We start from the raw sequence: 27,017 nt of genomic DNA, 5'->3' as shown, positions 1-27,017 counted from the left end.
CATTGAAGTTATTATTTAGTCACATGATACTTAAAGATAAAAAACTAATTCTTATCCCAAAAGTTAGGGCTAAACAACAATTCTTTTCAGAGCTAGAATATTACAGGCTATTAACATTTTCTTTAACATTTGAAAATGCCGCATGCACCGGCAGCAAGAATACGGCGTATGGGAGAAACTTCACCTGAACGTTCACAACGCCTTGCTGAACAAAATCAGAGAAACTTTCAGGCTCGCGGACGAGAGTCGGGTGTCGAACGTTCGCAGCGCCTTGCACAACAAAATCTGAGAACCTCTAAGTTAAGTGACGGTGAAACGGAGTGACGAAATGATTTTTAAGTGGAGATAGTTAAATAAAACGATGGACAGTGACATGGGCTATTTACCGCCCAACGAAGTGGGTGCAGGTCAGCTAGCCTCATATAAATCTGAAGCAGTAATATGCAAATATCTTTTTTCCCATACCTATAAAATTTTAATGATAGATACAAATGTGACTGGCGGTCCAGGAACGCCAACTCTCCCAAAACACTCCTGTAATGAGAAATGTATAAGAAAAGATCGTCAATCGACAAGATAGTCAAATAAACAAAAACTTTACAATCGCGATGTCTTCTATTTGGCCAATAGAAGATATCGCGATGGTCTTGAGTCATCGCTTGGACAACAAGTAGGGAGACGAAGCGTGCAACGTGGCGGCGCCCGCCGTAAAGCGTCGGCGGCTTGTTGCGAGCGACAACAAGCGGAGCCGGCTGGCCAGATTACTCCCGCCCTTCATCCGGCACAGTCGCGCCGCCCGCCGGCCGCCCGTCGCGACACACGCACGCACAATTCCGACATGTGCTCCCTAATTACTTACTGATACTCATTGACAAATTACTCCATTGGTGACACAATATTTCGTGTTCAGCTGAAATTTGCGGCTTACCATTGCACTGAGGTAAGGATAACGATTAGAATTATTAGTTTCGCTTTCGTCTTCTTAACGTTTCAATAAAAGCATGCGATAATAAAAAAGATAGCAATAAAGATTCCTTGGCTGGATAAGAAATACTTAAAGTACCCATCAAGTTGACAGTGAATGCTTACAAAAACGTTTTGAATTATTTGGATGAATGTTTTAAAAAACTATATTTACAAGCTCGTAACGACATCATTATCGTAATTCATGGGGGCTCGGATGTAGCGTTACTTTTCTATCGGGAATTTAACTCTTTACCTTGACACGCAATAATAAACTTTAAACTTTCCCTAGTGTGCATTATTAATAACATTACCAAAAATGAAATTAATTAGATAAATGATGTTAATATCCATTTTACATGTAACGAATACCATATGTTTTTTATTTTTTAGATTTCCCTCGATGACCATGTTTTATTTCCAATACACTAAGTATTATTGGTCTGGCATGAGCATTTTCGAAACACCGCTTGATAACGTTTCAAATATTAGAAGGTACTCTCTCTTTGCATACCCTTGATAAAAAAATGCACTACAGTACCGACCTGACATAGTTTACCCAACGATGAATAGACAAGAAAAACATGTGTAGGTAATACGTTTGCTTAATTAGTTAATAGTCGTCGAGACTGTGCTTCTACCTCAGCCTGATGAAAGAATTAAGCCCACAATTAATGGTAATTACCTCGACTGGAGGTTTCAACGGAATTAAATTGATTTTCTAAAGCTTCCCTTACTTCAACATTATAGCACCTCTCAGAGAAGGTACAATACCGAGTTCTTAGTGTTGTAACACAACTTACTGATTATTTAGGAGTTATTGCAAAAAAATACTTTACAGAAAACTGACCCCATGAGAATCCGGCTCTTTAATCTTTATGTTTCAAAGGATTTTAGAATCGCTGGCATCTGAACTGAAGAGAGAGATTGTACTTTAAAATTCAAAATATTAGCTTCCCGTACCATTCGAGATAAAATTCCACACACAGTTAATGACAATGTATCTGTTCTTAGCACCGAATGCTTTGTCTTTGTAATGCAAGTTATTAATAACTTGCTACTAAGTAATTAATTATGACATCCTAGCCGACTGTCGGCAACGGCGTCTGACATGCAAGCATTAGTTCAGACACAACAGTCTCATAGCCCGAAGTGACGGAAACTCGACACGACCCGGCTAGAGATCGGACACAGGACCGATATTAATATGTTCTCCGATGCACGTTGGTATCAATCACCATTTCCCAGTCTCCGGGCAGCTTTGTGAAAGCCTAAACCACCCGCAGTTGTCACAATGCATAACGAATATTAAATAACCAATTTTCAGGATTTTTGGAACACGTCATGGCTGTTCCTGCCACTGTGTCAATCACAGGCTGTGCTCCTGGTGAAATACGTGACCGAATTAATCACGATGCAACTGAACCGTCGCTGTTATGTTATCAAAATATTTTTTGTAGATTTTACTGAGTGCTACCTTCTCAACATTTGCGAAATTAATCATGTGTGTTGGTATTTATAGATAATAAATAAGTAGGTGCCTGAGTATAACTATTGAACGACTCAACATAGATGTTGAATTGCCAGATAAGTAGCCTCTGTTGTCCCAGGCTGTAAGCTACCTTCACAACATACAATTGCTGTAAGCTGTAGTCTTTCTTTCTTTCTACTAATAAAATATGTGGTGACGAAGTTGGCCGCGACGTATGAGGGAGGGAGATCTCTCCCTAACTTTACAAACTCGTTTCATATCGCCCAGAAATCTATAATAGCGAGATGTATCCTGCCACTATAGGTGCAGTCTTATGTGCTGAAAGTAACGAGTATACGACACTTAAAATATGAACACTGCTTCATACCATGAGCGACACAGCTAGCGGCTGTTTTGAGTGCTTGATTAGCAGACCTTTTTACCGGCAACAGATTACAAACTGTTCAATTTTAAACTAAGACGTGAACCTACATCGCAAACTGTTGCCGTAAGAAAGTGTTATTGGTTCACTTGGGCTTTGTTTTGTATTTTATAAACACTAAGTGTCAAACGTGACTTTAATTTGTTAAGGTACGTATATGATTGTAGCTACAAAAAAGTTGCGATCTTTTCCATAGCCCCTTACAAGACTGTCCTCTGGTAACATATTATTTATATCTCTATCCATCAAATCCGAACAGTCTAGTATGTAGTTACAGCTGAAAAAATATTTTCTGCAACTATATCTGTTAAACAAAATCAGCGAAGTTATTTTTAAAGATAAAATAATAAGGTATCGTTGGACACGTACGCGGTAAATGGAGGTACATTAAAATGCTATCGCTTGGTTGACTTAAAAGGCATTTAATATTCTGAGGAAATACAGATTAATTCGAACTTTTATTTAAACATTATATAAATATATATAAATTAATGTTAGAAACTTCTATCAAACGAAGTGAAAAATAGTAGGTACTGTGAATTTATAGACATTGATTGGCATGATGCTTGGTAATGAGCCGACGTTCTGAATTAATGCAGGCATTTGTGTAAAGTGAAAATTGATTGTTTTGTTATGATATAGTATGTCTGAAAATGTTGCTAACAAAGATTCTAATGCGCGGACTATAACAACATGACTGACGCTCCCATAAATGCAACACAATAAAATAGCGCTTTACGCAATAATCAATACCCGCAGCTCCAGATAGGCTCTCACTAATACAAGTGGACGAAACAAGAATACTAATAGGCGTTATGTTTTACGTTTTCCCACTTTAAATGAAATTATAATTTCATAAGTATATTGCATTCTATTCAAATTCTTTGGTTGGATTTTACCATAAAAAAATAAAACACATGGAATTAGGTAAATAAAACTTATCAAAGAAAATGCAAGTATACAGATATTTTGTAATTTAACATAAAAAATGATGGGTAAAAAATCTCCACGAAACTGTAACTGAAAAAACAGTATGAATCTATAATTTGTTCAGAATGGCAATTTGTTGCAACAGCTTCACGTTGAAAGCTTTGGAACACCAAGAAAAATAAAAATCCTCATGATAACCTTCGTGCACCTATCTCATCAAAAATGGCAAAAAGTTTTCCGAATATTCTTCAGTATGCCGCCATTCTGTAACGGGTTTTCAGTCAAAGATATTGTCTTCGAAAAAAGTTGTATGTACAATAATCATCTATGGTTCCTTACATGCTTCAGCTAGACGATCAAATGCATATTTAAGCTTATATCTGTAGACAGAGGAATTTTTCATCAACTTTTCACAGGGCGAAAAAAATTACCGCTAGTATAATTAAAGGAGATGGTGAAAAACACTCAGAGTCGACAGATATTTCCTGACAGACTAAACCTTCCAGTTGAATACGTCGTTGCACACCATTTGTAGTGTGCTGGAACCAGGTTGTGGAGAAAACGGTAAAATTCATATAATGAACTAAAGAGGCTGGTCGGGCTTGATGAAGGTGTGTTTTCCGGCATCCCGTCATTAGTGCTGAGAGGTTCCCACATGAACTGGACGAGGTTCAATCGCATGACGACAAGAATTGAGTAGGACAGGGAGCGAGTGTTCGGGTTCCTGTGGTATAGGGGCGACGCAGGGCTCATGACTTGATCGAAAGCTCCCATGGCAATCTCTTGACCCGTTTATTTGTGTAACATCAAGACCAGGTCGCCTTACGATCCCACCGGCGAAATGTTTATTGCTTGGTGACGGTATGGGGACAGTGGGAGTCCCGCCACAACAATCTATGATGATTATGTAAGTAGTCACACTAAGGACGCTGGCAAGTGAATAGGCGTTACAACAGGTTAACAACCCGATCATCTCCAACCAGCTTCGCATCACGTTCACGCTCTGTGAGCTGACAGATAATATGCGTCAGCAAGGGGACCACACTTTTATTGAAATACTAAATGCATTGAGAATAGGTGAGCTAACCGCTAACCATTTTAGTATTTTGATGCAAAGAAGACAAAGCAAATCAGCAAGTAAACAATCATAACGCTGCTGTTTTAAATCTGTTCCGGAATAAGGGATCTCGAATTTATACCATTAAAGCACAGGACCAACTAACTGACGCCACAAGAAATACAGATAATTTAAATTTAGCAAATATAATACCAACAGATATATACGACTGGAGGCTGACCATCAGCACTTGAAATATTTGTAGGAGCAAAAGTAATGTTGCGGTCCAACATCGACGTTGTAGTTATCGGCACGGATATTGAGCTCTAGGCGGAAGAGTGGGGATCGCTTTGCGCACTGTACACTTAAGGCAATAAACCAATAAATCGCTTCTGCGCAGGTGAAGGTCAGGGCTCAATATCCCTGCCGATAATTATACAAAAGGATTGGTAAATGGTGCACTACAGAAATACACTGTGGATAGGCCACATTACAGAAATTGTTTGGCCTCAGTTCTGTCGAACCCAAATGTACAAAACAGATGTGCCATCAGTTCGGATTGACTTTGGCAGAGACGGCAAGCACGTTATCCACCCTAAAGCCATACAGGTTAAAGCAAAATTCAATTATGGTAGGGCTGAAAGAAGGATGTTGCCCTTAATTTTGTCAACGGCATCCACCGTCCATAAAATGCAGGCCAGCACAGTCGACCACGCAGACCGAAAATTTACATTTTTAACTATCGTGGAATTCATAAAAGAACAAAATCACACGGAACGGAAGGTACTATTGAGAAAATCTAATCCTCGGAGTTAATGCTTTAGTGCACGTGCACTGAAACAGGAAGTCCAGCGGTATTTTTCAGATGAAATGAGATAGACTTGAAATCCTTTTTAAGTGTCTGGGCACTAATTTGCCATTTAATCAAATAACAGAAAGAGAAAAAAAATCAAGAGAAGAAGAAGAGGTACAATCAAATAATTTGATTTATAGTCTGCCAAAAAACAAAGACTCTCAGTGCCTGCCGCACTCAGCCCCGGATCTAGGGGGGGGCAAGCCGGGGCCTGTGCCCCGGGCGGCAAATTCAGGGGGCGGCAAAATCAGGCAGCTGCCAAATTCACAGACCAATGGATAACTCATCATTTATTTGACCACGGAATGCCTAAATAAAAATAGCACAAGTACCTACAGCAATTTCATGGCCATATCAACTTGACCGATACCCTGAGCGCGGAGTAACACAAGCTGCATGACTGCACGAACATTTATTATTCACGAGGCGAAGTTTTAGCAAACTAAAATTGATTAAAAATTATTTGCGATCATCTATGAGCTAGGAATATCGCATATTTATTTTTATTTTAAATCCTACATTACAGATTACTGTAATAGTTACCAACAGCGCCAGTAGCGGCTTTAGGGTAGGGCGCGGTTGGGCGACGGCCCAGAGCGCCGGACGTAAGGGGCGCCGCAGAATTTGACTCAGCTCAAAGATCTTCGCTCGCGGATTGTCATGGATTTATACACTTATGTCACAAAACTTTTTCGCGCTCACTTCGCTCGCGATTTCTTTACACTTACGTTTTTGTCACATAATTATAGCTACTTTGAATTTAATGTCGCAATACTCAAAAAAATTCGCGCTCCCTTCGCTCGTGGCTTCTTCACTTCACAGTCGCCTTTTATTATATATGTTAAGGACTTTTAGTGATCCAAATCTCAAAAAGGTAGCGTCGTTTTTAAGTCCTTTTATTAATTAGAAAGTATACTTCTAGTTTCTATTTATGGTACTACTTTAAGTCCCAAAATTTTAATTCATAGGCGCCAACACCAACAAAGAGTTATCTACGTTTGGGCAACATTTTAAGTCATTTTTGTTTTGAGTTCTAAAATATAACAAAAAATTTCGCGCTCGCTTCGCTCGCGCAGTCAGAACCTGTGTTTCCGTGTTTTTGCATTCACCAGCCAGCAATAACTTATGTACGATTGGGCTACATTTTAGGTAATTTTTGCTTGGACTCGCGAACTATGAAAAAAAAAATCCCGCTCAATTCGCTCGCGCAATCGGTAACTACATTTATTATGTCTCCCTAGAAATCTCGCCCAGGGCGCTAGTAGAATTAAAGCCGGCACTGAACAGCGCCATCTTAACCTATAACCATGCAAGATGTGCGAATAACCCAGGCGCCTCGGTCTCAGGGGCGCCGCGGGACGCCCCTCCACCAGGAATTTCGATGAAATTACACCCGTTTGATAAGGAAGTTCCACATTGTATCACGATACTGACAAGCAAAGTTCCTAAAAAAGTCGCCTTCGCTTTGTTTGATTGATAATTTTCATTATTTTTTACCTTTAACCTCCTCCAACTAAGTGAAAAAATTCTCGCTCGCTACGCTCGCGGTTAAATGACAATGTATGTACTGTTTTTCTGATTGTTTATAATTTTTATGGACTCGGTCGTGGTGGGTCATTGATTCGGGCACGGATCATGTTTTTTGTACATAATTCACAGTTTAATTTGTGAGTCTTCATACAAATAATTTAAAAAAGTTCGCTTTACAGTGTACTTGATCAGATAATTTTGTGTCCTAGGCTCAAAAAATTTCGCGCTCGCTTCGCTCGCGAAATATTATACATCATGTCAGCCATAGGACGTCCACTGCTGAACATAGGCCTCCCCCTTAGATCTCCACAGATACCTGTTGGAGGCGACCTGCATCCAGCGTCCTTTATAACTTCATAAGTCAAGTCCACGCTGTCTTACCTTTTATAAGTAAAATGAAGAAAACATTTTTTTATGGAATCCTCAAAAACAAAAAAGTTTGCGCTTCCGACTGCTTGTTACTTTACAGCGCTTTTTAAAACATAGGTATTAACTTTTTGTGTCCCAAAATTGAAAAATTTGCGCGCTCGCTTCGCTCGCGCTACTTTTTACAATTGCCTTGGTCTGTCTCCAGTTTCATAACTTAAACCTGGCGAACAGTTTGAGCCTACAATGAATTGGACACATTTTTTAACCAAAAAAGTGCACTTCATTTGAACCTTCTTATTTATATTCCTTGTAACTACTGTAAGTACTTCAATACATAGTTGACGCTTGGGTCATGGTTGCACCCAGGCGCTACATGAGCTAGAGACGGCCCTGACTGCCTACATATTGATATCTAATATTATATGGATGATAAAGGTGAAAATAAACATAAGTAGGAAGGCGGGGCGGCATTTTTCAGATTTTGCCCCGCCTAATAAAAATTGAAGATCCGGGGCTGGCCGCACTTATTACATTTTTAATACTAAGCAAATTCCGTTCTTATATCATCTATACCTAAGCCATATTATAGATATTCTCACTTGTTGAAATAATACCATGTTGTTTTAGGTCCGTTGGCGTGGGTGCTCCTGGCTAGGCGCACCTGGGCTGGACTGTCATGTGGACCTACATCATTGCTGCAGCCCGCCGTGATTCACGCCAGACTATTCATAAGCGTAACCCCTCGGCTAGCACTTTGGACATTCACCCATATTCGTAAGTTGATACTTTTTTTTTACTGTCCCACTGCTGGGCAAAGGCCTCCCCATTTTGCCTCCACACCTCTCGATCTTTTGAGTTCTCCCACCTATCAGGGTTGTAGGCATAGGCATGTTGTAGTTCATAGTTAATATATTTAAATATTATTTACCAATCTGCTCTTGCATACTAAGCGAATATCTTTGTTGCAACGAAAAAGAATATCTTAAAGCCAGGCTGACGGACTGACAATGCAAACAGGTGGAATTTGAAATTAGTTTCGTGAAGGAAAACAGCTTATTTCTTTCAAATGTATTTATACATTAAATGTATCTGTCTCTTTATGTTTGCTTAGTGAAATACAGAATTGAAAAATAGCTCGTGCGTTTTATTAAATTGTGAACAAAACAAACGTATACAAAAGCATATTTACATTATTTGTGTTAAGTGAGCAAATTTGTTTTTTGCTGCAAGTGCAGAATTTGAATCCGCAAGTGAAGAATTCAAGTCAAGCGTAATGAGTGAGCAAAAGGAATCGTTTCTTGGGCATTGGAACTCGTCGTTAGTGATATTTAATGATTTATTTTCAGATTCTAAGACTAGCTAGACGTGGAGTAGATTTATAACTATTGAAATTCACATAGGTATTATAGGAAATAAATCAACATGTTTCGAAATTATACGCCGCTTTTTATGACGACAAATTCGGCTATGGTTGGTTATCCCATAAGTTGCTACGCATAGCTTACTGTAGTCTGATGGCTTTGTCATTTCCAATCATCTGTGGAGTGGAGTGGGAAATCATGACATCGCGCCGATGAAATTGGTCGGCATTGGTTAGCTGTCAGACATACCTATCCGCATCTGACATTTAAAACTTACGCAGTACGAAATTGGCTACGCAAAAAAGCAGCACTTCAATCTACAACGGATTGTAATTAACTTCGCTATATGACGTTGCAAACTCATTCGCCGTTCATAAAAAAGGTGAAAAAGGATCACACGACCCTCGTCGCTACAAAACAAAAAATACATCTGTGCTAGTTAGGACAGGGTATAGTATAATTTAACAAACACAAATTGAACTCTTAGGTAGAAAATAATAAACTGCAACCGTATGAGTTGAATGCATTAAAAAGTAACGTGCAATTATTTGTAAAAGCTGCATTCGTATCGATTATGAATGAAAGCTATTCAGAATGGATTTACCAAAATTAATAAAGCCGAATGTGGCAAAGAGCACTATACGCGATTGATTGGACTATACCTACGCGAATAATGTGTTCGCGTAAAATATTTTACACTCGAAATAACATTGCACTCAGACAGCATTGCAATGACGAAATGGCCCCGTCAGTGATTCAGAATTATCGATTTAAACATATAAACCCTTTGACAAAGAGAAAAACTGGCACAACAATTGGTTTTAAGGACTTCAATTTTACTCGCTGGAATATGATAATAGCATTATCATAATAGCTTCTCTAAATCGTGTTTATTTATAAGAAAGGGATATTTAAAACCGCGTGGGCGCAATATGAATACTTGCTGCTTCCTTTTTATATAAAAGGGGTAACCCCTCCAGCAGATTAGGGGAAGGGGGGGCATGACGGGGACGCGAGGTAAGACGGGGTCACGCACACATACAAGAAACTAGACTCTTGCGAACAGAAAGCAATAACCCAATAGGAAGCCATACTCGATCAACCGTCAGTGCGACAGAAACAGTGAGTGGGAGTGCACGCGTTTTTTGTTTACAAACGAAAATCACGTTGAGTGTCTCGTCGATCTAATTTTACGCAGTTAAAAACGTCTTTACTGTAAGGTAATTATGACTACCCAATTTATGTCTTTTCTCGTATATGGTTGTTAGTGTTGTTTACTTTGTTGTGGTATAGTTAGACAAAAGTTCAGTTAATATTTTTTTTTCGAGAAATTTATTTTTTCTAAATCAGCCTTTGGGGTAAGACGGGGTATTGGGTATGAGGTAAGATGGGGTATAGGGGCAACATGGTGAAGTGGGTCTTCATTTAGGTATCTATGTTTATAAATAGGTACGTGCCTAATACGATTGTACTTTTCAGGTAAAACAATGGTACGTTCATACAAGAAAAAAACTAAAAGAGGAGAGTGGTCAACAATTTCTATGAAAACAGCTATAGATAAAGTATTAAGTAAAGAAATGGGCTACAGAAAAGCCGCTTCTGAATACGGAGTGCCTCAGACTACTTTGGAGCGATATGTTAAGAAAATGAAGGAAGATGGTGAAGTTACAATTGGTGTACCTTTGGGCCCTAAAAAACCTATTTTTACAACAAAAGAAGAAGACGAGATTGTGGCATATCTAAAACATATGGAAGAACGTCTTTTTGGGCTGACAACTCTCGATCTGAGACGTCTAGCATATCAACTGGCTGTGAGAAATGGTAAGGCGCACAATTTTAATACTGACAAGCAGATGGCAGGGGTTGATTGGCTCAAAGGTTTCTTAAGGCGTCATCCAGATTTATCCATTCGTAAGCCCGAAGCTACTTCAGCAGCTAGAGCAATGGGGTTTAATAAAGTGGCCGTTAGTAAATTCTACCAGTTGCTCGGAGAGATTTATGACAAGCATAAATTAACTCCTGACAAAATATATAATTGTGACGAAACTGGTATCTCCGTTGTATCTAAAACCAAGAGCAAAATATTGGCCATGAAAGGACGAAAACAAGTAGGCTCGTTATCATCTGCAGATCGCGGCCAGACTATTACAGTAGAAATATGTTTTAACGCTGCTGGAACCTACATGCCTCCACTGATGATTTTTCCGAGACAACGAATGAAACCAGAATTGTTAGATCACGCCCCACCAGGTACTGAAGGTGTTTGCAATGCTCGAGGCTGGATAACTACCGAAATATTTTTGACTTGGTTCAAAAAGTTTATCAGATTCTCCGGAGCTACTCCTACTAATCATGTGTTGCTGCTTCTAGATGGGCATGTAAGTCACACTCAAAATTTGGAAGTAATTGATCTGGCACGTAAAAATGGAGTTATTATACTTTGCTTTCCACCTCACTGCACACATAAAATGCAGCCAGCAGATGTTGCATTTATGAGGCCACTCAGTACATATTATGACCATGCTGTTTCGGCCTGGTTGAGATCACACCCAGGGCGTGTGGTAACTGTATTTCAGATAAGTGAAATATTTGGAAATGCATATATTCAGGCAGCTACAATGTCGACAGCAATCAACGCATTCAGAAAGTGTGGCATATGGCCGTTTAATGAAAATAATTTTACGGATGCCGATTTCATATCTGCTGCAACTACTGATATACAAAATATTGAAAACTCGTCGAGTGTAGAGCAACACAGAGTTACAGAAGCCGAAGGGCCTCAATATGAGGTAGTTCCATCTGTGCCTTCAACCACAGTAGTCACGACTGTATCTTCAACGACCACAACATCCCATCCTGGAGCAGTTACAACAAGACCTGAACTTACAACAGAATCATGCACTTCAGTTAGAATAGATTTTATCACCGAATGTACAGAGCAAGTCACACCTGATGTGACTAAAAAATCTGCTCCCGAACCTGAACCTGGATGTTCTTTTGCTTCTAAATCTCCCATCCGTGCGGTATGCCGCGATCTTACATCTAGCTTTGAAAATGCATCCCCTGGTGATATTTTGCCAATCCCTTTGGTCCAACAAACTGAAAAGAGGAAGCAATACCGGAGAGGAAAAACAGCTGTCATTACTTCAACTCCTTATAAAAATGAGCTGGAGAATTTGAAAAAACTGAGGAAAGTATCCAATCCTAATGATCCTCGGCTCAAAAAAAATGCTAAGAAGAAACAAAAGACTACAGTTGCAGCCAAGACGAAAAATGACGATGATGAAGATACAATTTGTCTCTATTGTAATGATGAAAATCATAGTTTTCTGAAATCATCCGAAGGTTGGGTAGGCTGCCAGCTTTGTGGACGTTGGGCTCACAATGGTTGTGCTGGTGTGGATGATGAAAACACCGAAGAAATTCATATTTGTATTTATTGTGATAATAATTAGCTAACCCCATCTTGCCCCATTTTCATTACCCCATCTTACCCCATGGTAAGGGGCAAGATGGGTTTTCGAAAGTTCCTATTAAATCATTTATTTAAAAAAAATGTTATAAGTTCATCTCCCAAAGACTATGCCAAATTGTAGTTAGATTAATAAGGCATTGTGCCATAAATAAATAAGCATAATAAACGCAATGATTATACTGTATTTTTGGTATTTTCCTTAGATACCCCATCATGCCCCCCCTTCCCCTATGAGTTGAAGCTTTCTCAAGTTATTCTATAGATTATAAGATTTTAAGCGACAAGTGTGTTAAAAATGAATTAAAATCCAATAGCAGGCTAATTAAAGGCATAAACCGTAAAATTAAAGTTAATAAAAAATTGAAAGTTTCCTCTAAATAAAATTAGCGGGCAATTAAATACTGGTCTAAAACTGATAGTGAATCCTATTCTATTTGCAAGTAAATACACCTAATTGAATTATTGTTTTACAGATATCGTGATGGAAAAGCTTTCACGTTAAGTTGTTCAACGGCCCCGCATCCCGGGTCCTCGGGATCGCACAATCGAGGCAAAATGCGTATTAAACGTTATTACTCTCGATCAGAAAATTCAAACTCTCCTAAGACTCTAAGCCCCATTCACTTGAGGGCCCAATACAAAGAAAGGCTGGAGGATACTATCGAGCCTTATGAAGAGGTAAGTTATTCATAAGACGCAATAACTACCCCATAAGTACTTAATTAAATTTATTTAAACCTGATCTTTAACTAAATTTATTTAACCTTCACGGTTTGTCTTAATGCGTGCCGAGTGATACAATTTATTTTTTATATATTTCGAAGGAATTCAAATTGCTGAAATTTTAACCAACTTCAAAAAAAGTTTTTTTTTTTTGGAATGGTTGAAAGGTGCTATCTTTTGCAAACAAATATTGTATTTACAGTCAGAACTTTCCACAATAATGGATTACCACTGCCACTATGTATGTCTGAGAGTCGGTGACAAACAAACACAATCAAAAAATAAAAACAGACCTGCAGACACCGAATTTTAAAGCCATATCAAAAGTTTTTTTTAGAAAATTCAAAATAAGCAACTAAAAATGTAAATGTATTAAAACCAATTTGTGATTTACTCTCTTCTTTTCTTTTTTCTAAGGCTCTTTCTCCACAGTCTTTATGTAAACCAAAATTATATAACAAGTTCCCGTTTTATTATTTCAACCTCGGAAAAATGCACAGGGATTAAAGTTGAAAGCCTTACTTCCAGGAATCTAATGAAATAGAAAGGCTTAGCTCCACTCAGCGCGCAGCTCTTGCTTTGACGCGGTCTATGATAGCCATTTACTTTATTAGATTTTAATTAAATTCAACTGCACACGAGTAATATGCAATATTTATAATTACTTCGTAGTCACACGCACTGTCGCTGAATGCCATATTCTCAGATCTGACCGGAGAAGACCACAATCGTAATATACGATTTTTGGAAAATTTATATTTACATAAATCATACTCTCAAAGTATGATGATTTTATAAAACCAAAACACATGGTGCTGTAGCCGCGTAAGACCTCAAACAGCGCATATATGTAGATACTTAAACCTCACCGGCAAGTGCATGTTTGGGTCGTTTGGGGCTGAAACACTTTTGGGCACGATCTCGCTGGCACGCTGATTCTTGGAAGCGAATGCGTTTGATTTGGCTTATATTATCTATTAATTCGAGACTATTTGCCTACACCACAGTCCCAAATTCTCAATCGAAGTAACGTAATATTCAAATTCAAAGATAAAATTAGTTCTAAACTAATAGATATAGCTGTCTCTTTTACACAGTTATTTTACTTCTGTTTTGCCATCTAATTAACCCGATACCCAACAAACAAAAAATAACTGTATTAAGTTAGCTTAGATGATGGATGGTGATTGGCCATCGTAATTGAAGGTAAACATAATGTCTGCGCCACAAAGAAAATTCAAACTCAATGAAAATGTACTTAATTTACTTAAAACGTTTAGATCGCAAACACGGCAAATTGTGATGAGGCATCGGAACATGATCAAGTTAATGCATTAACTTTAAAGGGGCAATTAGAAGTATTACGTTCGGCGATGGTGGTCGGGCAATCAGTATTTACGACGGAAGCTACGGTGAACGCGTCATAAACGTGACATCGGGAAGTGGCTCGCGGTGTGGCGCGCACCTCATGGCCTATTGTTTCGACGGTACTGCCTTGGGCACGCACGGACTGGCTATTAAATTTGGACTCGATGCTCATTCCCTTTTAAATTGTGGAAGCAACGGACGCCTGGATCTAGCCACCGCCAATTGAATTTAAAACCGGGAAAGTACAATTTTTAAATAAAAGTGACATCGGTCTTGATTAAAGATACGTAGCGTTCTCGTATCTATTAGTCGTGTTAACAAAATTTCTTTAATTGAAGTTCGTGCTAACTCGGTATCGTGACCCAACCTTCTAACAATTACTTTGATACCGATCTATACTATTTGTCGACGAGTCCTAATGACTCTATTTATTTTGAAGACGTCGTTGTGGTGAATAAGAGTGGATGATAAAACGAAATGACTTCTGTCACTAGCAGTCGCGTGTGCCTATAGCAAATCATGAGTCCTGTTTACACTATTCATAAAATAGGTCTGAGCAGCATGGGCCCGGTAAGTAAATATTTTTTTTAATGTCGCACTTACAATACGTTGAAGATCAATAAGCCGTACCTAGAGTTTTGCAAAAGATGTGTCTTCAGATAAAACTAACACTTGTGGTAAGTAATATTTAATGGAATAAAACAGAAAGCATTAAGTACCTACATCTTAATCTTTTACTTAGTCATATGCCCAATTGCTCATGTATTATGTTCAGGCCTCGTTCCGCTTCTGGGAATAGGCAGCCTACTCGCAAAGTTTTTTAGTATATTTATAAGACTGAATTTAAATAGACAATTTTTAGTTATTAGAAAAACAAACACGAGCCTTTTTATACATTATAAGGGCATGCTATGCATTGATATAAGAACCATTTTTTCTTATAAATCAGCTATGAAGGCTTTCAATTACAAAAGGGGACCACATTTTCGATTGCAGACTAAAGTGAATAAAACAGAAGTTCACTAATTATTGTGGCATTTAATGGCTTAGTGCGCGCAAACGAAGGGTTCGTGTCTAGCATTCGTACTTTAATTTCCTACACAAAAGAATACAACAACGTTTAATGAACTTGACACTGCCTGCAAAACCGCAGTTAAATAGCGCAAGGGAATAATTTGAAACTTTTCCATTACAGTAGTGTAAAAATGGTAAGAAAAATGGTATTAATTATCCGCCTAGCCTTTTCCCGACTATGTTGTGACGGGCTTCCAATCTATTGGTGCAGATGAAGCTTTGTTTTGCATGGAACGACTGCTTAGTTATCTGGCCTCAAAAACATTCTAAAAACATCCCATCCGCCGTACAACCCGCTATCCTTGTTGTCAGACTTCCTGGCTTCTGATACCCATAACCACTACCTAAGACCTGTGTGTATGAAAAGTGTCATCTGATCAACCATCCAACGGACTGACCAAGCATTGCTTAACCTTATGATGGTTCGATCCGCACAAATAAAAATTTGACATTATGTGTTTAAAACAACGATTTATATAAAAAACGAGATAAAAACAAAAAGTTTTTATTTTTAGCTTTTCAGTGACTATTGCCTATGTAAGCGTAAAGTTCTCATCAATACGAATATTATAAGCCCAAATGCGACTTATTTAATACGTGTTGTTGCGGAGTTCCCCCAACTGTCGTGTCCACCATCAGATCAGCTTTAATCCTTCTCTGTTTTATAATGTTTACACACATACACCTCATGAAATGACTCTCACAGGTTAAATATAGGTGTCTCTACTTTTATATTGATTACCAGTAACAGCGTTTTCACAGCAGCGGATTTCCCACTCGGTTTTCCGGTCCGGTTTTATTTGCGCGCGACAAAAATTTTCTAACTTGAAACCGCTGTAGATAGTGGTGATAAAATTATAGAGAAAAGAAAATCTTCTCATAAAACAAAGACACCTAGGTACAATACTTGCCATATGCACTAATAAAGGCAAAATTTCCCGTACGGAAGGTTGGAAGCAAAACGAATCGTTTCTTGATTAAGTATAACCGGGAGCCAGAAGTAAGACTGGTTTTGACAGTGAAGTTTTCATAGTGCTTATTATTATTTCATAATATTAAAATTCTTCCCATCCCGGATGTAGTGTCAGCAAATTAATAAAAATGATTAAGCATTTACATAAGCATGCATTTCGTAATTCAATAAGCACTCAAATAGTACGAGGAAAGCATATTGACAGGTCGACCTTTGTGAGGGTTAATTATCTGCAATACGAGGATAACGTGAATATCAGAATCAGTTGAGCGATTTTCAACAGCGTATAGTGGAGCAAAATATTAATTAAACATTTCGGTGACCAGTGACCACTGGTGCCTGACTCTGACACATCACCAGCGGTTAATGAACCAATTACTAAACAGTCGGCGTAAATTCAATGACTAAGTACATTGTTAGGACCGATAGAAACATCCATAGCACCCCATACTGATGTCATAATTGCTAGTGTTTGCATTTTAATTACCAGCTTAATAGTGGAAGTACTTAATTCAAAACTTCATATTTAACGTTAATCTATTTCACTATGCGAAAAGGAAATAATAAATTATTAAAAAAAAACTTATCGCAAGAGCCCTGATTGGGTTTGCCAGCGATAGGTACATAGGGAATAAAGTGACAAGCGCAAAAGCTATATCGCCCATTTTTTCACCAAAAATCATCGATGTGCCAAATAACCCGAACGCCCGCTGTACATAATAATCCACCTAGAAGAAGCCGGATGACCTAACCGCCTAAGCCCTAATGGAATCTCCGCTCCTCTTTCTTTCCTCCGTGCAGCAATAGCATCCAAAGTTTTTAAATTGATGAAATTTAAATTAAACTTACACGAAGTTTGTCGACAATCCGCATACATCCTGTATCGAAGATAATATACTTAACTATCTATATCGATTCCGATAATTCGGTGAGACCTCAGTAAAGAGAAATTCAGAACACATTTTGCTCGTTCGTATACTGGCATAAACATTCCCACCGTTAGGAGTGGATAATGAACTTTCCAAATTACACTACAATAACAAATAACACATAATTGCTAACAAAACGGTAATGATTGTAGAATTACTTATAAAATTTTTTTCAATGGCATGATATATTGAAAGAGACTGATTTAAATTCATCGCCCATTTGACGACTGATACTTACCCGTAGCATAACAACAAGATGTTAGCCAGCCACCAATACGCACTTGTTATACTTGATATAAATATTAAACAGTTTCAAATGTCATGAGGAAAGTCGCCCTTCCTAATAAGGAAGCTATTTATAAATTATATTGTATTCGAAATACTAAGGTTGTCTATCCCTGCAGGTCAAGGTTTAAATAGCCTCCGAACTAAAACAGGATGCGTTTTGTAGTGCGCGGCTCACGGCCAACCACTCGCGACAAAAAGAAATAACACGGACAAAAAATCATCTCTGTTTTAATATGGGAGATAAACTTATTCTGATTACTAAACTTATACTTATTTAAAATTCTGATTTTCGGATAGTCTTGATAACATCTATTACTCAGTTCTAAATTGTATCCATAAAGGGCTATGTTAACTAAAGAGTGCATAGTATGTTCCAGCATTCAAATCCATATTACTGAACACATTATCTATTTGGGTATAACAAGTTGTGGTAACAAGACGTGGAAGTTTGGACTTTAAACCAATGTGGTCAAAATATTTTTTTAAGGGGGCAATTAATTTAGATTCCTATAAATCAACATTAAAATCCCCGCTCACTATAGTCGGAGGCAACGGGAGTAGTCCACCAGCAAATATATTTTGTTAATGCAATCTACAAAGTTGTTCCAGTTACATCGAGGTGACTATAAATCCCAACAATCCGAATTCCTTTTCAATGATAGAAATGCCTTCACTGTAACCCACACGATGTTTGAAAGGTTATTGATGGAATATTTGGGATGTGTATATTTTTAAAGGCAATCGTACCCATTCCTCGGTTTACTGTGTTAACACGGAACGTTCGTCATCATCACAACCCAGAAGAGGAAGAAGGAGGATAGATTCTAAATAAACCAACTAAATAAAAAGACTAGGGGGACATAGGTTTCTTTTTTTCCGCGGGCTGCGGAACGGGATACCTTTTAAAACCGACATAAAGTCGAGAAGGTCAAACCTACCACATTTTTTGATATTATTGTATTTATACTGTACCCGTATGACGTACCGAGTTTTATTGCACGGATTTATTAATATCACGAAAGTAGTATCGCCTCAGTGTCGTCAACATTTTCAAACAATTGGAAATACAGTCCGCGTTAAATACTTTGCAAGTTTGACTTTACGCATGTGTAGCGTTTTGATCATAAGTATATTTTTTTGACTACTGAGTAGTCAATTATTATAGTTAATTATTCTTAGTTATATACTCAATATTCAGCGTCTGCCTCTTGCCGTTATCAACGTCGACTAAAAACGACCAAGACATCATCATCCTCCGAGCCTTTTTTCCAACTATGTTGGGGTCGGCTTCCAGTCTAACCGGATGTAGCTGAGTACCAGTGCTTTACAAGAAACGACCAAGACAATCACGTTTATTACATGGGAGCCCCTCAAAAAATAATTTAATTTCAATATTATTTATTTATTTTAAAGAATCTTTTATAAATTCAATATTTTGTGAATATTGAAAATTTTATATTACTTACCTGTTGCCGTTATCGAGAACGAGCAAAAATGAGCAAAAAAATAACGTTTATTGTATAGGAGCCCCCCAAAATATTTATTTTATTCTAGTTTTCAGTATTTGTTGTTATAGCGGCAAGAGAAATACATCATCTGTGAATCTGTGAAAATTTCAACTCTAACTATCACGGTTCATGAGATACAGCCTGGGTACGGATCCCTAAAAATGATCGAGATGGCATAACCGATTACCATAATTTTCATTTCTAGGCACCCAAAATCCTGAAGTCAATAAAGGTTGACGAAAAAATTTTTTTTATCTGATTTTTTAGGCGTAGAACAGTTGGTACGCATAGATAGTCTGTAATAAACAACAACACTAATTTTTAAGTTCGTAAAACAATTATGACGGAAACTGATACTATTCTTGCCAAATGACACAGGTCAGCTACCTTTACAATTTCATAATTGAGGTTTATGCTATACAGTTTAATAGCATGGGAATTCGTATAATAACAGTCGCTATTACCCTTGGGCATTGCATTCAAAAATTGATAAACTGCTTATGTCGCTTTAAAAACATTTTATACCTATGCAGTACTAACTACAAAAATACTTTGAAACCGACAAAGGGTTTATTCAAACAGATCAGATATTGCGTCGTTCGATTAATGACATAAAAAATTGTCATAGGTGCATTGAGAAAAAAACTAAGCTAACATTGATTGGAAGAAAGCATGTTGATAGAACGTTATTGTAAATAAACAATTTTTCATTGTCCTAGCGAGGCTAAGAACTTTACAAAGAGCTCAAAAATATTGGTTAAAAGATTTCCTGATGGGATAATTTTCCCTCATGTGTTCCGATGATGTTACTTCACATTTCTAATCAATTCAAATATTCAACAGGTGCCGAGTGAAGATGAAGCACGCAGCAACTGGATGCAGAGACAGTTCTCTAGAGTGACCCGAAATCTCCGTTATCGCATCAGCGGGGAGGGCCATTCCAAAACGCCGGATTGGTTTTTGGACAAATTTGCGGCTCAGACGTTTACCGATCCCGAAGAGCCCCTGTACCAAGCCAAGCGATCCAAACTCCTTTGTGGGCTTAAACTTGCGTTTGATCCAACCCTGCCTGGCCATTATCATGTAAGTCAATTATGTATATTCAATTCTTGCTTCCGCTCACGGCTTCACGGGCGTCCCTAGTGAAACCACACATAGATACAACTAGAATACATGTTATTTTGATACTTAAACGCCCTACAGGTATTACTGGAAAGTTTAATTAAAATACGACTATTAGTTTTAGTGTAAAAGAGTAACAACCACGTTGTTTGAATGTATATCTTTAGTTATGTGTATTCACATGCATGACATTATGTACCCACTCTTTTCGAACATTTAAAACTATTTACATAGAAGGTTTTTTTAATAAATTTTAAATTAGTATATTCTATCTTATGGTGGGGTCAAATTCCGTAATCGGTAATTTGGCGGGTGGTTATGGTTTGGTGTGTGGTTATCGTCGTAGGTACAGGGTGCAACCAATCCTTTTCTTTTTAGCGTTTAATGTTGTATGGTACTTATTAAGTATCTTATTTTTATACAGTGGTTGGCTGTGGTTTCATTGGCTATTTTGTACAACATGGTGTTCGTCATCGGCCGAGCAGTATTCTGGGAACTGGATAAACTGACGGCGGTGTGGTTTGTGCTGGACTATCTTTGCGATGCCATATATCTAATGGATACCGTCGTGCACGTCCACGAAGGTACGGTAAATATAAAGATCAAGTACCTAATTACTATTACGGCTTAGGTAAGTTATTCCCACGTACAGACGACTTTAAAGATGCAGCCTTACAGAATAACATTCGAATAATCAATACGAGTATGTAGATTAATTATTATCATTTCATAGCAACAAAACTAGTTCATTTCATTTTCTGGGAAATTTAAACTCAGTAAAGGACTTAGTGGCTGTTTGCAAAATTTATGTATTTATGTCGGTTTCTAAAAGCGTTACTGAAACTGAAAATCATTAATTGAATATAAATTCCTCGAACTAAACAAAACTCTTGAACGAAACAAAAACCTTTTCATTTACGCGTATAATCTCCATAGAAGTAAATCATATAGGTAGGTTTTTGTAGCTTTAAATTCACACAGATAATTCACTAAAATATTCGTACTTGTAATACATATGTTCACTGCTACTTTCTGTACCAAAAATAAGTCTGTTGTTGTTGTCTTCACGTGGTGTTATAACTTGAGTAGCATCAACGTTTTTGTAGGATAATAATACAAGACGGTCTATGAATTAAGCAGAAAAAGATTGCCATCTTAATAAGATTTGTAAATTGTAATCTATTTATTTTATGAAATATTTTTTGACTGAACTGAACTCACCTGAAACTCATAGACCGTATTGTATACTTTAAAAATGCTATGCTGATGTAAGTAGGTATACTTACAGACACTTTGCTAAGCGATCATAGCAAGACACTTCGTCAAGCGAATGTCAAAATTTTTTTTTAATGAAATTTATTGTTTGCATGACTTATATGTGCCTGCATACCTACGAACCTTTATGAATGTAGTTTTGTCCTGGTACGGGGAAATAAATTATGGGGAAAAAGATCCGTTACAGTAGTAGGTACTATTTTGAATCAAGCTGCCAGCAATAAAAACTGCAACTGCAGCATTTGCAGCGATTGCATGAAGATTTGTATGTGATGTGATACCACACATGCATCCCCCACCAGTCCTGTCAACTCAGAGAAAAACCTCGTTTATGAAATTATGTATTATGAACTGCTTCTACTGCCATCCACTCTCATAATAGTTATAGCTGCCGACGAACGTGCTGCAGTTGAAGTTGCAATTGGCTCCTCGATTCGAAATAGGTTTAGCTTATATACAAATGTAGACTTCAGAAATTTATTGATTAAACAGATAAATTAACAGTTGCTATTAACGAAAGACAAGTAAATAGAACTAAAAAATATAATAAAAGAGTTGGCAATCAAGTGGAAGCGAGTATGTGGTTTAGTCGCTGGGCTAGGAGTGAGTGTGCGCTACTGCACGTCTGCGGTCACCCAGTTCTGTGTTGCAAACATGCGCGCGCAAGACATGATCAACCGGCCCACACTGCCGCCCGTCGATGTCTGGCTTTCCTGGTTTTGTCGCTGAATTTGATTTTCGAAAGATAAGCTCGCTTAGCGACAAAGTCTAGGTAGTCATCGCCAACAGTGTGGACAGTCAGAAAGCAATTATTAATGACATGTCTACCTACTTCTTGTGCGTTTCTTGACAGAAAAAAATGCTGATGGTTTGTCGATTTCTCATTGGCGGTGGGACCACTGCGGTCTCTACTTTTGATATCCATATTATTTTATTGTAAAGTGATTTTTATATTCTTACCCACAAATAAACCTTTTTCTATGATCAGAAGAAAACAAGAGATTTTATTGTATTTACTGTAGAATGCAAGTCCAAATGCAAGTTTTTATTGTTAAGGATGATGTAAATCTGAGTTTTTATAGTAGACATAAGTATAAAATACACTATACAAAAGACATAAGCAATACACTCATTTGCAAAAAAAAAGCGGGCACCTATGCGAAATTTTGTTTTTAAAGACTTTAGACTTTTAGAGTTGGTTAATGTAGGTTAGGTTGGTTGAAAAATTATGCGCATTTGATAAATACTCCAGTAGGTAAAACCTTTTAAAAAATTCATAAATTCGTTTTAACCAAGATTTTACATAGGTGTCCGTTTTTTTGCAAAAGAGTAAGTATATAATAAACTAGTCCAGTCGAAAATACAAACTAGCGTTTATTGCGTAGTGAAAGCCCCATATGTGTGCAAGGCCGCCAGGATCGTCGGCGCCTCTTGTTTATGCAGTGCGTGCGTTTCAGTATATCATGAGATTTATAACATAAGGTAGGTTTCCAGTGACTTGGCTCCTAAATCCGATGTACCTCGTCCATAATATCTTGAATAAAACTTTATGCGGTCATGACGAGTGTTTACAGATAGTGTGAAAACAAGGCTCCGTGTTTCATCCAATATTTTAATGAAATGATTTTAACAGTATTCATTTGTAAGAGTTCAGTTCAGTTCTTTTACCTCTAGGCACTGCAGAACGTGCATTCACTTAGCAGTCAAGATTATGAACTTAGCACGTGTGCGTAAATAAACTGTCAGCATAATTCAGTGTACCCGCAAAAATCGAGTGAGAATCTATTAAAGTCAAATAATCTTATAGTTCGATCTGTAAGTTCACCGGGTTTTTTTCCTGCATCTCGATGAATTAAAATTTCACACGCCCTGAGTAAGGTAGCCTACAACTGTACTAAGCCGAACCGGATTCAGCATATCGCTATAAGAAAACTCATATTAACTCCGTTTAGCTTTTTTGCCGTGACTGCGTAGCAACAAACTTTTCATCTTTAATATCAAAGTAGAGAATTAACATCTTCAGACGATTGTAAATTATTTCAATCATTAACGGTGCGAACCATTATGATCGATAAGTTAACGACAGTGTAAGTTACGAGTATTACTTTGGAGTGAGTCCGCAAATCAACAATTTGACACCCACACGCAGAGCCGCGCCTTGCGTCATCAAATTTAGCTAACGTGTGAACAAACATTCGACCCTGCCTAGTTGCTTATTCCGCACAAATATTCCACTGCGTTCGGGGACACGAATCCACGCATATTGTGATTGATTGGTTATTTCCTTTTACTTATGAAAATCCAAAATAATAAACCACACTATTAGCTATATTTTGCATACCAGCTCTACACAATGCGCATGAGAAAGAGCTTCAAGAGAAGATTATCATCAACCAATTTATACAGCGATAAAATTAATTATTAAATGTTATTGTTCGCAGGATACCTTGAACAAGGTCTTATGGTAAAAGACCCAAAAATGCTCAGATTAAATTATTTAAAATCTGTTTCCTGGCGGTATGATCTAATATCCCTATTACCAACAGATATAGCATACCAGTGGTGGACTCCCGGATCTTGTCATGCTGTTAGTATGTGATACTTTTTTAGTCAAATTTGCTTCTCGCACCAAAGAAGGAAATCCTTTGTTTCAAATACAAGGACTCTTTTTTGTACCTAACATAGTCATCCTGAATGGAGATACTGTCATAGTGCATTTCTGCAGTGTTTCCTTGTTTACAATGCAAAAATGTATGCAGCCTGCTACACAGCCAGTAACCAAAAAGGAAAATGTTCCACTGAAACATTCCTTAACTTTGTTATTACCAAAGTGTCAATATTGGTTGTTCCAGAAACGTTTGCCGTGCCCTGTTATTGTACGACTCAATCGACTGTTTCGCTTGCCTCGAATGTGGGAGTGGTTCGATCGGACTGAGACTGCCACAAGTTATCCAAACGCTTTCAGGATTTGCAAGGTAGAAAATGTATAGTGTATAAGTATATACTTGTAATGTGCGAAACATGCGAATTTAAAATATATTAATTTGTTTCCAGGTTGTCATGGGGATATTAGTTCTTATACATTGGAATGCCTGTTTATATTTTGCCATAAGTTATGCTATTGGATTTGGAACAGACAATTGGGTATACAATATAACTGGGACCCGGAACGAAACATTGGCACATCAATATATTTACAGCTTTTATTGGTCTACGCTTACCCTAACTACTATCGGAGAAACTCCACAGCCAGAAATTGATGCCGAATATCTGTTTGTTGTTGCGGACTTTTTAGCCGGTGTATTAATATTCGCTACAATAGTCGGTAACATTGGATCAATGATTTCCAACATGAACGTAGCCAGGGTGGAGTTCCAAAACAAAATGGATGGTGTAAAACAATATATGGCATTCAGAAAAGTAAGCGGAGAACTTGAAGCCAGAGTTATTCGTTGGTTCGCTTATACATGGGCGCAAAGTGGAGCGCTAGACGAAGAAAATGTCTTATCATCTTTACCTGACAAACTTAAGGCAGAAATTGCTATACGCGTTCATTTGGATACTTTGCGTAAAGTGAGAATATTTCAGGATTGCGAACCTGGTTTGTTAGAGGCTTTGGTTTTAAAACTGAAACTTCAAGTTTTCAGTCCAGGCGATTACATTTGCCGAAAAGGTGACGTAGGAAAAGAAATGTATATTGTCAAACGAGGAAGGCTCCAGGTAGTGGCCGATGACGGCAAAACTGTATTAGCCACTTTGAGCGCTGGTTCAGTTTTTGGAGAAGTGAGTGTTCTAGAGATAGCTGGTAATCGTACTGGCAATAGAAGGACAGCTAACGTGCGATCATTGGGCTATTCCGACTTGTTTTGCTTGGCAAAAAGAGATCTTTGGGAAGCCCTTGCTGACTATCCAGATGCAAGAGCAACACTCACTGAACGAGGCTGTCAGTTATTGAGGAAGGTTTGTAAATAAATTTGTCACAGTAGCGGTGACAACTCAACATACTAAGTATAACCACATACAATAATATAACCACTTACAAGTCTAACCACATAATATATAACCAAACAAAATAACCATTATTCAATTATATTAATACATAGATATACAAATATATACAATTGTTTTGAAACTACAGGATGGCTTGCTTGATGAAGCTGTTTTCGAAAATGCGCAAACAACTCAACAGAGCATGGAGGAAACTGTGCATAAATTGGAAACTACCGTCGATATGTTGGATAATCGCCTACAAGGACTACTGACAAACGTTGGCGAAGAACAGGCTAAATTAAAACAAAGGATAAACAAGATAGAACTAAGGTGGGTGTATTGCCCAAGCTAAGGTTTGTATTATGTACTTTAGGAATTCAAACATATATTTTAGGTTTTACAATCAGCCTATATTAAAATGGCAATCAGGATTATGTTGCATTTGCGATTGTTAGTTTGCATTTGCGGATTGTTGCGAATGTTACAATTTATTTTGTCAAACTATGATTTTAGAAGATGTTTTAACAGATTTGGACTTTTCAGGGTTTTAGACACGGAAGGTGAAGATACTGATTCTGATGATGTGACGTCATTAGCAGCTTCAGATTTAAGAAGTGAAATAGGTGCTTATAGCGAGTTACCGATGATCTCAGCGTATAACACCTCCATGCATCTGCTGACACATCCAATGCCAGTGCGAGAGCGTGGACACTCACTGAGTGTTGAGAGATCGTCTGGATTACTTAACAGAGCTCCGGAGCCACGCAGCAAGTCACTTCGATTGAAACGGTTTCACAAAGACACTTCAAAATAATGTGCAGAAAAATATATTTAAAGCAAGAGATGGTAACGGATAGAGATCTTGAAAACAAGAAAGAAGACCGATCTTTAAGAAAGACCTTATAATTTGAAAAAAAAAAAGAAATTATTTTTGATAGGGTAAATTTTTACAAAATTAAAGTGTTTTATATTTTCGAAAATGACCAAAATCAAGTTGATTTTAATTTTTATGAAAAAAATTAGAGAAATTTATAAAAAACAATTACGTAAATTATTAGTATTGGCGCATTCGGTATATACACTCTTTTGCAAAAAAAACGGGCACCTATGCGAAATCTTAGTTTTTAGGACTTTACGTGTATTTCAAAGGGTTTTAATTATTTTAGTATGTTTCTAGCATCAAAAGAGTTAGCCGAGCATGCGTGAGAGTGTATTCTAAATTTGAATTTTGTACAATTGCTAAGAAATTGGTTAAACCTTGTTTTGGACTAATTGCTGGCAGAAAGTTCGTCGGTGTTTTGAAAAGTTTTTGAAGT

At 37.6% G+C, this 27,017-nt stretch overlaps 2 protein-coding genes across 3 annotated transcripts; both read left to right on the top strand.

Moving 5' to 3' along the window:
• The first annotated feature begins 764 nt into the window (after positions 1–764).
• On the top strand, positions 765–27,017 carry LOC110378133 (cyclic nucleotide-gated cation channel subunit A). 2 transcript variants are annotated; one of them, XM_021337260.3, is made up of 10 exons: positions 765–940; positions 8,243–8,389; positions 12,925–13,129; positions 20,158–20,397; positions 20,861–21,020; positions 24,153–24,298; positions 24,564–24,686; positions 24,766–25,671; positions 25,850–26,031; positions 26,245–27,017. In XM_021337260.3, exons 2-10 carry the CDS (start codon positions 8,292–8,294, stop codon positions 26,513–26,515), a joined length of 2,331 nt encoding a protein of 776 aa, XP_021192935.3. In that variant the 5' UTR covers positions 765–940; positions 8,243–8,291; the 3' UTR covers positions 26,516–27,017. The 2 variants fall into 2 exon arrangements, with proteins under 2 accessions (XP_021192935.3, XP_021192936.2); XM_021337261.3 differs by lacking the exons at positions 765–940; positions 8,243–8,389; positions 12,925–13,129 and adding an exon at positions 14,244–15,112.
• Positions 9,967–12,635, top strand: LOC135116899 (uncharacterized). The gene is made up of 2 exons (XM_064034621.1): positions 9,967–10,196; positions 10,456–12,635. Exon 2 carries the CDS (start codon positions 10,464–10,466, stop codon positions 12,429–12,431), a length of 1,968 nt encoding a protein of 655 aa, XP_063890691.1. The 5' UTR covers positions 9,967–10,196; positions 10,456–10,463; the 3' UTR covers positions 12,432–12,635.

This window comes from Helicoverpa armigera, chromosome 1, assembly GCF_030705265.1.
Source record: "Helicoverpa armigera isolate CAAS_96S chromosome 1, ASM3070526v1, whole genome shotgun sequence".
NCBI lineage: Eukaryota > Metazoa > Arthropoda > Insecta > Lepidoptera > Noctuidae > Helicoverpa > Helicoverpa armigera.
Note: the sequence above shows the minus strand (reverse complement) of the source record. Positions and strands in the feature narration are given on the sequence as shown.